The following is a 17,737-nucleotide window of genomic DNA, read 5'->3' as shown; positions in this document are numbered from 1 at the left end:
CAAGATTAAAAAACATGCGCCTTAAAAGCTGCCGGCTTCAACGGAAATACACTTATGCAAGATTCAGTCTCCCGTGCATGTTTCGCTGAACTTGGCCTTATTTTGCCAGCTGAAACTAATTCTTCCCAGCGTAACAGATTACAATGGCATTTCTTGCCGCCAAGACAATATTGTTGTTTTGAACAGGAGTGTCCGTGATGGGAATATTTGATCGGGATGGGTAAAAAAAGAATCCCAACATTTGTGGCTGGAAATAGTGGAACTCCAATTTTTCGTTTTCCAGAGGTACGTAACTAAATAAATAAATAATAATAAAAATCGGAAAAGCATCAAGCATGAAAAAAGTAAAAAATTAAAGTGCTCCCTTGTGCTTAGCACCACGCCATGAAAGCATATAGGGGTGTGGGGGTAACGCCCCACACTTTCTTGATACCGTCGTGAGTGGGAGTGATGTGATCAGCATCACACCCCTGACTGCCTTTACCCCCCAGGTACCCATGTCATTCGATGCTGGGTGGGCACCGAGGCCGCTTCCAACATTAGAAAAGTTCCCGGATTTGAACCGGTCAGGCATGAAACTCAACTAAAATCGAACTAGGTAAGATTTGACTGTACAGTAGATTTATCGGATGTATAATATGTTGAAGAACAACCGCAGTAATTCAGTCATTAAGGCATCTAACTACCATGAATGAGACCCGGGTGGGCATGGGTGAACCGGGATTTTTTCCACCTGTTCAAGGGGTTCCGGTGCCCACCCAGCGGCATGGTGCTGATTACATCATCCCCACCTTTGGTCATGATCAAGAATGTGTGGGGCCCTAACTCCACACCCCCTATATGCCTTCACGACGTGGTGCAAAGCACAGACGAGCACTTTACCTTCCTTTTTTATAATGTGTTAAAATGAATATAACAACAGGACAGAAGTAAGATTATGAGCACTTATTGTTAGATGTTAAAGGGTAGTCATCTTGATCTACTGTAATCAAAGTGTCTTCCATTCAGTTTCCCAGTAAAAACAAGTGGAATGGTTCAGATCCCAGTTTAAATCTAGTCCAGATTAGCCCATTAGAATAAAGTGAACTCGAAACAATCTTTATTAAATGTGCATATTTTTAGACGTCTAAATGGGAGTGATCAGCGATTTACTGTTTGATTCGGGATTCTTGTAGAGAGCAAACATCCCTTCTGCTGATCACATCACCCCCACTCACGACCAGATCAAGAAAGCATGGGGCGTTACTCTCACACCCCCCTATACACCTTTATGGCATGGTGCTAAGCACAGGGGAACACTTTACCTTTTTTTTTAATATCTTTATTTTTCTTCGTCATTGCCTCATCTGCCGATAACCAGATGCCTCGCCTCTGGTTTATATGAAGGCAGCACAAGAACGGAAAGTAGTTTGGCCTATAACTCTGGGTTTTACATTGTGTTCCTATTTCGTAAGCATCAAAGCAAAGAATTTTGCAAGTCAACAGATTGAAAACAATGTTGTTTTCATGTTCGATGAGTCGACTGTTACAAGGCAGGAAGGGAGGGGGGGGGGAGGGGGGAGGAGGTCAATTCAAGGAAGGTAGCTGGAGCATTTTTGCTACACTCTATGTTTCTTCAATGTTTGGCGTTTGTTTCAAACAACGTATTCACGAGTGACTGCTTAATTTTAGGCATCAAAGGAAAGGATGAGGGACAATCGCTTTTTATCCTTACGCTAATTGTTTCACATGTCTCGGATAAGTGGGTCCCAGTGGTGCCAACTTATAACTTATATTGGATTTTCAATGTAACGCATAACAAATTGCAGAAAGATATTGTGCAACTTGACAATTTTTTGTTCTCTTAGGAGCGCAATCCATATTGATTTAAAATTTTATTTTTTTCTTTGACCAGGCTTTACACTTTATACAAAGGGCGTGGAAAGCTATGAAAGCAAAAACAATTTCCCAATGCTTTCAAAAAGCTGGGTTTGTGCAAGATGCTCCTGAAATCGCTGAAAGTGACGAGGAGGAAGACTTGGAACAAAACACTTGGGAGTCAAGTGAATGGCCAAGGCACCTTCGAGAAGTACGTCAATGTTGACTCCTCAGTTTGACAACTGATATGCAGACCATAGAGGATATTTTAAACGAAAGTCAACAAACACGTGACGAAGAAAACTCTTGCGATTTGGAAGAAGAGGTGGAAGTCCCAGATCCACTATTTGCTGATGTGGTGGAGGGATTAGACAATGTTTTGAAATACTTGTGGCAACATGAGGGAACTGAGAAACTTCTGCAACAACCTGGTTCACTTATGGACAGTATATATTAAGTTCATAAACAACGCTCAAAACAAACAAAGATCAGCAGCTTTTTCCATCGTGTGTGATTGAAACAGCTGTAGAATAAGGATTAAAATATTTCTTATTTTTGAAATACACTTGTTTTAAATATATTTTCTCAGTTCAGTTGTTCTCCCTAGTCCAAGTGTAGTGTATGAAGGAGAGGGGGGAAAGGGGTCACATTGAAATATACAAAAATGCATAATTTGGCTAAAAGAGCATTTATTTATTTGCTGGGGGTGCACTAGTTAACTGGAAAGCTTGCACCATGGGCTTAACTTGGGGCATAATTTTAGGATTAGAATCCAAGTTCGTGCTTAACTTTGGTGGGGCAAAAATCCGTGCTTAACTTTGGTAGGGCAAAAATCAAAAAGTTTTTCCATCCCACGAAAATAGCGTCCAAGATTATTTGCTAAATACCTGTTAATTTGCAAATACAAAAGCATTTCTCACTTTCACTTTGCTCCTCACGTTGCAGGAGATTAACAAAGTACCTTGAAATCATAAATTTTAATTAACCTGAAAATTTATCTGAGGGAGGGGTCATTGCCCCCCTTGCCCCTGTCAAGTTATGCCTCTGGTTTCACCTCTCCCCCTGTCTACTTCCCATGGTTTTGTGTATTACATTAATGATTTACAACAGATTAGTGCAATGCAGGAAACTTTGGAGTGTGTATATAATAGATTTTTTTTCTTTTTATGTGTGCGCCTTTTACCATTTTAATTATATTTCAATAATATGTTTTTTCCCTTCTGTTCCCCATAAAACGTATAACTGAGATTTCACTGTATCACAGCATTTTTTTTTGAAAGGAGGGGTATTTTCAAAAATGGCTTGGCAGGCATAGACTACAGGTCCTGCATAGCCTTGATGATGTTGCCTAGTAATGAAGGGACCCCCAATTTGTTCCCTGGTGGAGACACACTGTGTAGTGGTTCGGATCTCAATTAAACTATGGGAACAGTCCCGATTAGCCTAGCTAAGCATAAAATGTTGTAGTCAAACACTGGCAATCTTTGCAATTAATTGCACATATTTCTCCCCCATCTCCTGCCAAGAGTACACCTTCTCCCAGTCACTTGTGATTTTAGCACACCCGTGTTCTGGCAGAGTAGTAGAGCAATGTAATGTGCATGTCAAGTGCAATAAAACTTTCCAAGTTTTGATGCCTATTAATGACTTGCATGATCTTCTATCAATAGTTATCTCATACTATGTAAAACAGTGTTTGAGAACTTAACCCCTGAATGTCTATTTTTCCAAGCATGATTACAGAACATCTCTGTTCCATGCCTATGCTTCTCCGCACAGAAAAAAAACCCTAATATTAGTTATGTTTCAAAAGATTCCATACTTTCTTCAGATCTTCATTTGCACTGACATCCTTTACACATTACCAGTCAGTTTGAAAATAACATTAAAAAAAAAGGGAACATGAAATCTTATGAAACAGAACCAAAGAAGTGCCTTTTGTTGTTTTGCAATGGCAGTTGCAAAACATGGGAATTATAATGATGCAACCAAAATGTACATACAAAAATAATACTTAAAATTGTCCCTTGATAAATGTGAATATTATTCTAGCTAATTTGTACTTGCATTTTCATAAACTTATGTGCAAATGCAAACTGCTAACAGATATGAAAAGAAATATAGCTTCTTTATCTTACCTCTAGATCTGGAAGTAAATAAAACCCCAAACACCACAGCAAAATGGAACCTTTGTTCATTTTTTCTAAACATCTTATTACGAAACTAAAGAATGGCAGACAGATTAACTCTCCCTACAGAACAATCACAGCATAAATGAAAATGTAAGATATGTGTATCTGAGGTGTCAAAAGTGTGTAGAAACATGTTTATCTAAATTCAGTCCATAGTTACCTGGATGGTGGCCGCTTGTACCCATATTTTGTGTCAGGGCAATCTCGTGAGAAATGACCTCTTTCTCCGCACTGGTAACAGCGCATGTTGGGATCGAAGCCCCGTCTTCCGCGACCCCTTGTTCTTGGTCTTGCGTATGTTACACGAATCCTACTGCCAGCCACAGTTCTGGAAATTAATACATTGGAAGTCTTGTATCTACAGAAGCAAATCCTGTCACTTGTCATAAGCTAATGCTACCCCCAACATGAAATTTCTAATGATACCAGTACATCGAAAAGCAATATTCTACCCATCTGACAATTGCAAATGTTCCATGAGGAACGTGAATGGTTAAATTATCTCCTAAATTTATGTAAGTAAACAGGTGACTGCAATGGCTTTTCATTTAGAAAACCATAACAAAAAAATGGCAGAATTTGGATGTGATTAGCACTAAAAAAAAAAAGATTGTGTGCCTGTGGCATTACTCTGAGCTCCCAGTATGTTGGGTATTATAAATAACTTTAACAACTGAGTCTTAACCAAGATTTGAACCAGGAATCCTGGATACCTTTGTCAGCGCTTCACACAGCCAAATTTTGCTTTGCCATAATTTTTCAAATGTTTTTCAATTTACTAAAATAACAACATTTTGTACCACACTTCATGTACTTGGATTTGAGATTATATAGAATTTATATCTGCATTTGTGGACTCATTTAAATAATATGTGTCAATCATTGTATTTTGACTATTTTACAATGATTTGTGAATTTACGAAAGAGATAAAGAAACAACCAGAATGAAACGTCCATCTAGCGCCTCTACTGTTGCATGTTTAACATAAAAAAACTGTGTGAAAACATTCAAAAGTAAACAATGTATAATTACAGTCCATCAGTGGCTCTAACTGCATCATCTGCATCCTCCTTGTAGCGGTAAACAACAAAGGCAAAACATGGTGGGGATTTAGCAAGCCATATTTCTTTCAATGGCCCATACTTGTCGAAAACCTTTTCCAAGTCCCTCTTCGACACTTCCAGTCCTAATTGGAGACAAAAAAACATCACAGTCAAAATAATACAAATATTTATGAAAATTTTTGCATCTACAACAGACATTAGACAAACATTATTTACAACAATAATTTAACTTGAAATTGCAAAAAAAACTTGAGCTATAAGGAATAAGCTATGGATAATCAGAAGAGGTAAAAGAAAAAAAACAGTATAACAAGAAACTACAGTATGTGAAAAATGAGATACAGTGTTGTTATGAATATTGTACTTCAATATCATCCTATCCTTTGAATAACAGTTTGATGCCTCTGGCTGGATGGAAAATCAGATTATCTACAGTTTTGCTGTGCATATGTATTAGAGCCCATATTTTAAAGCTCTTTGAGACACAAGACTGCTTTTTGTTAGGAGATACGTGACCAGCTTAAAGAGTACTATCACCACTCAAATTTGATCCCCACTACGATGAAACTCAGGATCATTTGCATCAAAGATAAGAGTACCAAGTTCCGAGTTGATAGAAATTCTATTGTTTAAATATAGTTGATACAAAATTTTAGAGTTGGAAGTGGTTGGAAAAAAACTGGGTTTTTTGGAGAAAAACCTTAGTTTTTTCCCCAGCTCTTTTGGTTGGGCTTTTTTCACAAAAGTGTCTCAAATCAATGAAAATACAGGAGTTGGCAGTATTTTTCCTGTTTCATGGTTTTCGTTTATCTCCCTACTGTAAAATAAGACACTCATTTCTAAATATAAAATACAATTTACAATATGAAATTCATAACTAGACATAAACAGTGTTTTCAAAGAAGCTGGCTTTTTTGAATGAGCGCTTCTTTCCGAGTGTTATCTTCATATTTCGGTAGGCTTATTAAATATATCTATGTAGTATAAACATATTCACATAACTAGAGTAGTTTCGTATGTGTTTTTAATAGAACGTAATAGCATGATTAGTATGATACGATTTTCAATGTTTGAATTTGTTATATGAACACGTACATGGAGCCTACCTTTTGAAAATCTAGGATCAAATCTCTTTACATTAAATTTTGTGTTCAGTAAAATATGTATATTTGTATTCTGGCTTTCCAGTATAATTTGGTTGAATGGCTGCTAAACCTGGCCACAGAGCAACTGGTGATGTATTTTGGCTGCTTGTTGCAAAATTCTCAACCTTTGCGAGACCAACCACAGCCCAATAAATTTATTTCTTACAAGTTGATGCTCTGATCCTAACAATTTCACTCATAAATACATTTCTGATCTTTAAATTTTATATGGAAATTAATATGCACCCTTAATTAATATTAATATATCAACTATGGCATAATCATAGTTCAATTATGTACAGACGTGCTGTCAAATATAAAATTAGATTTAAATCAATCGTCAAACCATGGGTGCAACAGACCTTTTGCGGTCTATGCTTGAAAAATACTGGCACTAAAACTGAAGCAGAAGTAAATTAGACTGGCCACAAATGGGGAAAAAAAATCTGTTTGAGAATCTTGACTGGACCTACAGTTTGAAATGAGAACCGAAGCCCTCTGCCTCCACTGAGGATTGAACCTCAGACCCCTCCTTATTGCAAGGCAACAGCATTACTTTATTCCACTCCAGAGGCCCATTCATGATTACAAAAGGAACCTTCTATCAAAAAGCCAGCCTTTTTCCAACAACAGTATTTGCAATTTGTTCTCTTTGATTTACAGGCTAAATTAAATCTTATTGTCTGATGAAGTAGCTAACAATTTTGTTAAGTATAGAGAACATTCAGACCGAAGCAACATATGACAGTGGGGGCTGTCACAATGAAGTGACAAGTTAGATGGGCCCCTTCGGTCTGTAAGCAAGCATCCACCACGCATGCACAAACAAGACCGAGGCTAAATGATGCATGCCATTGAAGGAGCTTTCAGACTGAAGTCTTAGATGGCAAGCGACACAGTCTCCTTCAGTATAAAGCAAAACATTTACCATGCAAGAACAGCAGACCGAAGTACAGAGAAAACAGTATAGTCTGAGCAACATGCAAGTTGCCGCACTTTAGTTCAAAAGGTTGAATGGATTACTGAGGGTCTGCTTCCAAGTGACACATGTCACTTGTTGGTTTGGTCTGAAAGTTCCATGAGAAAATGGTACAGGCCAAGTGACAAGCGAAACTTGCAGCTTATGCTGCCTCGGTTCGAAATGTTGCATTTACTTCTAAGGGTTGGTTTCCAAGAGCCATGTGTTGCTTCCATCTCAAAGTTCTGTTAAACAGGATATATACACACATTCACGTAATACGTACACTTCTGCATTTTATGGTCAGATGTGGTCATCAGGACTACACGTTTAGTTTTAACCCTAGCTTAACAGTGTCATACAAGAAACTTACATACCGGGGGAAGGCTCACAGGTAAAAAAAGGTAAAGTGCTCCCCTGTGCTTAGCACCACGCCATGAAGGCGTATAGGGGGTGTGGGGGTAACGCCCCACACTTTCTTGATCCGGTCATGAGTGGGGGTGATGTGATCAGCATCACGCCCCTGACCGCCTTTACCCCCCAGGGTTTCCCCCGGGTACCCATGTTATTCGACGCTGGGTAGACGCCGGGGCCGCTTCCAACGTTAGAAAAGTTCCCGGATTTGAACCGGCCGGGGATCGAACCCGGGACCTTTAGCATGGTAGTCAGACGCGTTACCGACTGAGCCACCGCGGCTCACAGGCCCACACTTTTTCTTATCACTAAAATTCAAGAAACTATTTTATTATTCAATCACTGCTTCCTTTGCTGATTATATATGTGCAGTTATTTATTAATTATAATAATTACAAAAAAATACTATCATTAATAAAAAAAATAATAACCAATTGCATGAGTGTCTCACATATATTTTATACTTCACTAAAACTCACAAAATTCATAATAATTTTTTATTAATGCTTTTTTTGTCCATAGAAGCACAGTTATTTGTTTATTCAATATAATAATTACCATCATTACCAACCAATTGTACAGTCACAGGCAAGAGTGTCTCGAATCACATTTAAAGATGGTGCCTGATAAGCCCACCAAGTGTATTTTGCCTATGTACATTACATTTATGTTTCTATGAGCAAAAATAATACAGAAATATTGGGAACATCCTAGAGAACAAGGTAATTTATTTCAAACAGTTGAAATATAAAAAAAATAGATGTGGTGGGCCTGCAAGTCCCCTACACTCGCCCCTCGGTAAGCTAGGGTTAAGCCAATATATGTCTCTTGGCTGCTACATCATGTATTTTTTTTAGCTAGTTGTAAAATATGTCACTACAAACCTGTAAACTCATAACAATAACTTCAAGTGAAATAGGTTAGCTGTAAGTTGGTAAAAAGCCAAAAAAGTCAAAATTTCAGTTCCCCCCACAAAAAAGTCAGCTTTTTATCGAAAAAAAAACGTCCATTCAAAAACCCTGCTTTTTTGCAACTCTACAAAATTTACTGATATTAATCTGACAAATACCTCCTAAAATTACATTGTTCTGATGGATAGCAATGGCTCAGTTCCGATTGAGCAATTCCATGATACACACGTATTTTGTACAGGAATCAAATTATATACATATCTAAATCACCTACTGAACAGTTTTCTCATTACTTACTGCATTTATTGTTTCATCTCATTTTTATAGGCTTAACATAAATAGGTTAGGTGGATCAAGTTTAGTGCTCTTAGCAATAAAATTAGGGGTAACGGTTCAGAATGTTCAAATGATTTTTTCAAAGTTCCATAGGAGAAAGACGAAGTATTGTAGAAATGTTTGTTGCAGTACATTTGAACCTTGGTGAAAGTAATTACCTCTGTTTGGAGTTCCGAAAACTGCAATTTATTGGGGGTGGGGGGAGATTTAAAAAGTACCTTATGCAGCATCCACTCTTCCCATCAGCAAGGCATTTTTCCTTCATAGAAGAAAGATAAAGTATTGAAGAATAGTGAAAATAATTTTTAAAGTAAGTTTGGAAGCTTTCTGAAAGTCCTATTTATGGGCGGGCCTCCCGATGGCGCAGTGGTATCGTCGTCACCTTGTAACCAAGGGGCCCCGGGTTCGATTCCCAGTGGAGGCACATAGTGGTTCGGATCCCACTATAAACTGTAGGTCCAGTCCCTATTAGCCTTACTGTGCATGAAGTGGACTTAAAACAACAAATCAATCCAATCCAATCCTATTTATGGGCAAAAATAAGATGTAAAAGGTTACATGCAAATATTCCCGCTTACCATTAACAAGACATTCCACAGACTACCACCAACATGAGGCTAGAAGGGATGTCGTGCTTGGGACCAGTACCAACATGTTGAGATGTTGAAAACATTTAGGGAAATTATTGTAATGCTAAAAACCCTAAAACTGACTTGCCTAACCTATGAAATCTCTTCGCAATAGAGATGTGTGACCTAGATGGCTGCAGCAATCCGTAACCAAGACAACAGTAAATGAATGGTTGGTTGCAATCATAGGTATAGGAGTATACGGAAGTGGAAAAACACTCTCAAGCAAACATGCAGTAAGTAATCGCTAAAACTCCAAAGTACGTATTAACAGACATAAATAGAAATTGAACCATGAAAGAAATGCCCGTGTACCATGATGAAATTGGAATTAGGCTCCTACATATTTACAGTGCTACTATATATACATTTTAAGTAGGTTAGAAGTATTACGCTTCAGTACCTCAGTAACTTAGCACTCTCCTTCATCTCCTACACATGTATATGGCATAGTCCATATCAATTCAGGCAGGAGGGTTACCTTCATAGCCTCAGATGTTAAAATTCAGGACAAAGTAAGAAACCCATCATTTCTCATGTGCGATTTTCGGCAAAATATAAAAATGCTCTATCTCTGGAACGGTTCAAGATATTTTGTTGCTGTTTCTTGTATTTGAAAGAGAATAAGTTTCTGATTAAAATGATTACATCCGTTTGGAAATATGTGTCCAAGTTCTCTTGCTGTAGACTTCTGATTTTTTTTTAAATCAAAAATAATATTATTTTCAAAAATGCCAATCCGAAAAATTTTGATTTTCTCTACTGTTGATCAGTACCATACAGTACTACATTCTCTGAAAAGGAGAACTTCCACTTTCGAGTTTTAACAGGTTTTATAAACAATTGAAAATTTTGCCATACAATAAACCAGTTTCCAATATCACATTCTCACACATTGGTCTCATGAAATCAAAATCTAGCCTTATTTGACATGGCATTTTAATTCTTCATAAAGATAAATAACAGGCACAGCTTTTAAAACATATTAAAGCTTCCAAAATATATGTGTAAGTTCCAAAACATATTACAGGTTCCAAAGCATACCACTTCTGTGCACTCTGCTTAGAACTGAAATTAGCAATTCAATGAACTAAAAATTTGTTCAACTGAATCAGTATCTTCCTTTGATATTGAGTGATGCCTTCCTGCTGAACCAATAGGAACTGGGGCACCCATAATCTTTAAAACATCGCGAATTGGAAGTGATTTCTGATGGTGCCCCTAGTCACTCCAAAAATCGTTATGAACTGTTTGAATTGACTAAGTCGCTTGTGCCAATGGAGTGGGTATACAGTGCTACTGGTCATGGGAAGGGGCCTTGCGATGGTGTAGGAAGCCTGCTGAAGCACCACGCTACAAAACATAATCTTTCCAGCCCAAGTACAGCTGCAATTCAGAATGCCGAGGATTTTACAAGAGTGTAGAAGTCATACACAACAACAGCCCTCATCCTGTTGCCCAAAGAGGAAGTTGAAGAATTCCGCCAGCAGAAAATAGAAGAATGGTCCAACCAAACTACTCCTGTGAAAGGAATTCAGAAGTCACATGTCTGGACTCACCAAAAAACAGCAACGAAATATCTTGAACCATTCCAGAGATAGAGCATTTTAATATTTTGCGGAAAATCGCACATTAGAAATGACGCCCGAGGTGCCATCTTTGGTGGCCTGAATCTCGGGCCAGGAATTTATTTTGGACAAAACAAAAAAATACGGGTTTCTTACTTTGTCCTGAATTTCAACATATGTTTAATTCAATAACATCTGAGACTATCAAGGTAAGATTTTTTCTTTGCCTGCCTGAATTGATATGGACGGTAACACTTTACTATACCTGAGACAGATTTCTTCAAATTTACAGGAGAAAGTACTTACGCAAATCATTTTCTGTAGCGTTGTTGATGTTCGGGAATGTAATTTTGATTCATTTTAATGCGAATGCATGTGGTTTTGTACGAAAATCTATTTCCGACGCGCTATTGCTGCTGCCGCCATTTCCTTCCTGCACGAGAGCACAATACGCTCTCGTATTGTCCATATATGCTAAATTGAACGAAAGGAGTGCTAATGGAACCAAACCTAACAGGCCTAACCTAACCTAGTAGGCATACCTCATCCCCGTGATGGTTTGTGGGGCTATCGTGAATTTTTGGGCTAACGTCAATGGTTTTTCTGGCTCAAGGAACGATCAACGGTAAGCTATCGCCATGTTGTGTGTGGAAATAAACAAGAACAGTAAGTATTCCTAAATGTAAGAAATATACATTACTTTCCTAACAAATTCAATTATTTCACCTAAATATGCAGAATGCAGAATAGTACGTTAGCAATGTAAAAAGGTGCGAAAGAAATGATTCTCAGGTATAGTAACATAGTACCATATGGACTATGCCATATATGTTCCATGTGAAGACATTTGCTTCAGACAGTAGTCACTAATGCAACCTAATTTTCTTGACAATTCCTCACAAAAGAATACTTTCAGAATCTTCAAATTGCACCAACTTACATCCACATGCATTTCCAGTATGATTACATGCCTTATACTCCTGTTCACCTTGTTGGGCTAACGTCAATGGTTCGTGGGGCTAACGTCGATGGTTTGTAGGGCTAATGCCAATGGTTTGTGAGGCTAACGACGTATTAGCATAATTTCAAATCCGGCTACAAAATTAGGTATTTTTCGGTGAAGAAGGTTGGAAACACTGCATACACACTCCAAATCAACAAAACACTGACATAACTTGCAATGAACCAGTACGCTATCGCCACATTGTGTGTTACAAAACCGGAAAACGGAAAAACAGTGAGTACTCGTAAATTTAAAAAATAGACATTATTTTCATTAGAAATTCATTATTACACCTAAAGAAATGTTCCGCAATGTAGAATTGTACGTTAGCAATGTAAAAAAGTGCGAAAGAAATTATTTCTAGCTGTTTACACTATACGGAAGTATTACCAAAGAAAGAAATACATGAAAAAACTGTTAAACTTTAATGACTATCAAATATATTGTATACTTACACAATCAATATAACTAATTAATTACCTATATCTGCAACATGAAGCCTAATGCCATCATTTGGACTTCGGCTCCGGCTACTACTACTGCGACTGTAGTTACTGCGCCCATAGTAACCATTAGGTGACCTACTCCTGCTTGACATGTCAATGAACTGGAAACACAATTAAAAAAATGAAAAAAGCCTTTTGGATATTCGTGAACTTCCTAAACCTTACGGATGGTACAATATGTTTTCGTGATGGCGAAACTATAAAAATTGGATATGGATACCATTATCAAACTTACCTAACAAGAAATAAATAAAGAGAAGAATATCAATATTTAAGAAAGAATTTATTTTAAAATAAGAGCATTTAGTTACTGATCAGCTGATAAGTATTGACCTAACTAGTAAAAAAATGAAAGCAAGTGTTAGGCCACCTTGTTTATGAAACGAAACCCAAAAAATCAGCATTTACCCTCAAGATTGCTAATTATGTAGGCCAAGAAATAAGTTCTTATGCCGTTAAATTCTATTTTAAAATAAACTTATCTTGGTATAATTTAACAATACAGGGAATTTCTCCAATTTGTTTGAATTTTCGGTTACTTACTAATTTGGGTCTCCTAATCACGAATCTGCACTTAAAATTTGGCGCTCACGTATAAATTTGGCGCTTATTTGGGGGCAGGTGAATCCGGCCACTTTCTAACATGCCCTTAACAGGGAGTCTATAGATATAGGCGGGAAGCCGGAGCGGAGCGGAGCGGAGGCGGGGCCGCGATAGCGGTTGGGGGCGGTAGGTCGATTACCCCAGGGGCGGAGCCCGGAACCGGCGGGAAATTCGGAAATCGAGGGTGTGGAAATAAGAACTTAATATCGATTATTTTGCTATTTCCACGTGTGAGCGCCAAATTTTGAGTGCAGATTCGTGATTAGGGGGCTAAAATTAGTGAGTATGCCGAATTTCAAACAAAATGGAGAAATTCCCTGTATTGTAAAATCGCTCCCTTATCTTGTACGCATGGTTACACTGTTTAACTTAATTCTAAATTTGTTAATTTTGCACGTGAATGTTTCACTTGAAGTCATGGGACAGTCACAAAAATATTAGGTTGTTATAAAATTTACTGTATTTCAAAAGATAAATCAATATGCTACCTTTTTACCCAAATCAATATGCTACTAATGGTCAGCGAGCTCTTCTAGGGCATATTGTGAATCAGTGTGTACAATGGGTATTTTCCAAAAAAAATAATCTAAACTTCAGCGATTCTGTAATATACGTATAAAACGAACAATATTAGTTTTGTGCTTTTGTTGCATCTGAATTAGTGCAAGGTTCTGTCTATATTTTGTGCACGTAATAATCGAAGAAAAACAGCGTTAAATCGAAAGAAACAAAACACATCCAACTTAAATATCAGATGGAAAAAGATAATTTGGTAGATCATTTAAGTGTCGAAGTGGACATAAAAAGTAAAGTGACGAAGAGAATTCTATGTAGGCCTACGTGAGGAACAAGTATGAGTTACGTAATAAGGTGGCGTGTGTTTACCGGCAGTAAGGTAAAAGGAACATGACAAAAAAATATATACATTGTATGCCACACTGGACACTTCACATTCTGTTAATATAAATAACATTTGACAATTTTGCAAGCAATAAAGCTAAATTTAATAAATGCTTGTTTATATTCGGAAGTCTTTCGAAGTCTTCTGCAACATCAATGTGAAGAAAAAGTACACAAGACTATCCGAAATTAATACTAATCTTGTTTATATAATTATGTGTATTACAAAGTCACGAAAAGACAACCTTAACTCTAATGCGGACAATAATAAAAATAATTACAATAACAATTACCTTAAGCAAATAACTTCCGTACCAACTACACAAACATCGGAAACGTAGTTCCGCGGAAGTTTACAACTGCGCTGTTGCCAACTATCCTTCATTAATTAATTTAGTTCTTTCCACATTTCAGGATGTTTATTTTTTTACATAATACTTTCATCTTGCCACCAGAGTGACGATAAGAAATGATTACGTGTAAACATTTGCGCATATAAATATCATGAAACAATATTACCGGCTGCAACACGGCTCGCTCGGATCGAATGGATGACTTGTGCAAAATGTCACCCCAAAATAGTACCTTTCTGTTGAGATCACTTTAGCTTTCAAGAGTAAATAGATATACGTTATGTCCGTCATGTAATGATGACCAAAGTATATAGTTCTATAAATTTTAATGCAGGGAGTGTTGTCATGTGGAAAGATATAAATTTGTAAATACTCGATTTCTTGCTGTGATTTGTTTACAACATTGTTACCAGTCCCTACATTGACATGGCATCACACGAGATACTTACAAAAGTACAATCCCACGGAAATATCTTCTCCACCATTTCAGTAGTTGTGTCCTTGGAGAATTTCGTTCGTCATTCTTACAAGTTAGGGGTTTGCGGGACAGAATTTTTTTGGACGGGACGGGTTCGGCACGGGAATTTTTTTTAATCCCAACATTCGGGACGGGAAAAGTTCTAATTTTTCCGAAACTCTGATAATCTCGAATTCTACACGTAATTTTCAACTTAAGTAATTGTTTTTGCATTTCTGGAATAAAAACAAACAATGTCCGATAAGTCACAGACACTTGCAATGCAGAAATCGTCGAAAATTAACAACTTTTTAAAATGACCATTCGGTATTTCCCGACTGCTCAGGAGAAAAGTCGGGAAGTAATTTCCCGAAGTCGGGATTGGGACGGGAGATTTTTTCCCGATCCCGATCCTGACTTTTCGGGATCCCGCACACCCCTGGACGCTATTCACCGGATGTTTACATTTCTGTGCTTCCTTGGTGCTGGCGGGGACTGCACTTCCGGTTTTGAAAATAATAACATTGAAATCAATGTCTTCTGAAAAGGCGACAATATTTGTATGGCTTTTGTTTTCAACATGCGATAGTGAACAAACAATTGTTCTCAGGTATCTATGCATCTTTTCCAGACAGACCCGATACGGAAAAATCAGTGGATTTAGGCAGTAAAGCGAAAAGATTGGACACAAACACGAGGGAGTACGCTCTGCAGTCGGCACTTCATCAAATCAAATGAAAATATTTTACGTGTTTCGAAAATTATAATTGTCTAACGCACATGTGTTGATTAAATTTAAAAGTTGGAACTATTTATAATTATATTATAACGCATTTGCCTTTTGGTTGTTGATAAGCGATCTCTCCATGGCCGTCGGTAGGTCAGTCGACCCCTCCTCCCCTCTTCTGGAAATTGGCATCCTTCATTTCAAGTTGCAAAAAAGCAGGAAGTTTATTATTTTTATTGTTAATAACAAATAAAGTTCACTTGGTTAGTATTCGAACAGAGTAATCAATGTAAAATATGCATTAAATCGAAAAAAATGAGTGAAAAATTCAGGAACCAGAATTTTTTTTTTTTATTCTACCATATAGGCTAAATCAAAGAATAAATGGTTTCACAGTTTTCAGGTTTTCAGAATTCGAAAAAGTATAATTTTAGATGAGGTCACACAATATAAACTTTGTGAGTATTTTTATCTAACTTCTAAAGTCTTTTCTTGAACGACACTTGCAAACGTTAATAACAAAATATAATATACCTTAACTGTGCATTGTTGTTGTTGCCCTAAGCATTACAATGGGAGCACAAAAAATTCAGAGAGAAACTCGCGAACCACGATGTGAAACGAGCTAAATATAGTACGTTTATGCACAAAGAGCACTAAACTTGACGTCATTTGGGTCGATAATAATTTTATTTTATTTACATTTTACTTGGGATTACCGCTAAGCAGTTTTTCCCATATCTATATATGTACTGTACATAAACTTACATTTTTTAGTACATTATTATTAAAAGATACTATGAACATTTTTTTTCCTACTAAATAGTTAAGCCACATTTTCTAAAAAAGATAACAATATATATCCAACTGTAAGGTTAGGTTCACAAATCAAAGATTCTGAGGAAAAGGAATTTCACAGTTTATAAGAGTTTTATAGAATGTCTCTCTTTCTTGTGTGTATCTATTACACTCAAATATGATGTGGTGTATATCTTCCTTGTTGCCACATGTACAGTTTGGGTTTTGTACAATCCGGATCTTTTGTAAATGACTTTTAGTAGTTGTATGTCCTGACCTAATACGATTTAGTAATACTATCACATTCCGTGAACCTTGAACTTTTGTAAACCAAGGCCTCATTCTATTGAAATTAGCTATCCTCTGATAAAAGCTCCCTGCATTTTGAAATTCACCTTTGCACCATTCCTTCCAGTTTTCCTTCAACTTTTTCTTCACCCTCGGTAGAAGGTCTGTGTACCAGGTTTTCAGCTCCAGTACAGGTTGAATTGCCCTAGCTTGTTTTGCATACAAATCTGCCATATCATTTCCTAAATTTTGACAATGTGCTTTAACCCAGGTTAAATGAATTATCTTTCCCCTGCTCCTTAAATTTTGTAAAGCTTTTACACAGTTTATAATGTATGGGGAGCATTTAAATAATAAATCATAATTGGACTGAATTGAATATAATACACTTTTGGAATCCGTTAATATTAATATAGTTTTTTCTTGCAATTTATATGTATAAATTAGTGCTTGGTAAATTACATAAGCTTCAGCTGTAAAAATGGAAAAATCTTCCGGTAAATATATCATAATTGATTCCTTCTTCTGTACATCATAAACAGCACATCCTACATTTTGATTACTTTTTGAACCGTCTGTATATATAAAGTAATAATCTTTCCATCTTTCCATGTAATCATATTTTGTATATTGTTCAGGAAAATAAATATCTCTATATTCACAAACGGGAAAATCTAGAGTATATATGGGCTTACTCCTTACTTTCAATAATTTTTGATGATCCTCATAGTACTCATTATATAATTGCACCCATCCTATATCTTTGCAGTTATTAATTTTGCCTGTATCATATAATTCAACCAAGTCGAATAGAATGTCGTTAAACGGATGATTAACTTCTGACATTGTTTTTAACAGATATTTAATAGACATTTCTCTTTTCCTATAACTTAAGTTCCATTCGCATGCTTCCATGTATACAACAACATTGGGAGTACTCTTCATCATTCCTAGACACTTTCGTAGAACTTTCCTCTGCATTACTTCCAATGGTCGAAATACACGTTCCGAAACTGTATTAAAGACT

The 17,737-nt window shown here is 36.8% G+C and overlaps 1 protein-coding gene across 8 annotated transcripts in view; it reads right to left on the bottom strand.

The window, feature by feature from the left end:
* The window catches only part of LOC145987792 (serine/arginine-rich splicing factor 7-like), a 30,698-nt gene extending 16,031 nt beyond the window's left edge, over positions 1 to 14,667 (bottom strand). For 5 of the 8 annotated variants that reach the window (XM_083122492.1, XM_083122493.1, XM_083122488.1 and 2 more), the window contains exons 1-4: positions 14,381 to 14,667; positions 12,559 to 12,685; positions 5,083 to 5,236; positions 4,210 to 4,377 (exon numbers count right to left, since the gene is read on the bottom strand). In XM_083122492.1, coding sequence (XP_082978618.1) covers positions 4,210 to 4,377; positions 5,083 to 5,236; positions 12,559 to 12,676 — 440 coding nt within the window. In that variant the 5' untranslated portion in view covers positions 12,677 to 12,685; positions 14,381 to 14,667. The remainder of the gene's footprint in view (positions 1 to 4,209; positions 4,378 to 5,082; positions 5,237 to 12,558; positions 12,686 to 14,380) is intronic. The other 3 variants (XM_083122495.1, XM_083122491.1, XM_083122490.1) reach the window with 2 other exon arrangements.
* Positions 14,668 to 17,737: the final 3,070 nt, after the last annotated feature.

Source organism: Lepisma saccharinum, chromosome 5 (assembly GCF_977018435.1).
Source record: "Lepisma saccharinum chromosome 5, izLepSacc3.1, whole genome shotgun sequence".
NCBI lineage: Eukaryota > Metazoa > Arthropoda > Insecta > Zygentoma > Lepismatidae > Lepisma > Lepisma saccharinum.
The sequence above is the reverse complement of the archived record's forward strand: the minus strand, read 5'-3'. Positions and strand labels throughout refer to the sequence as shown.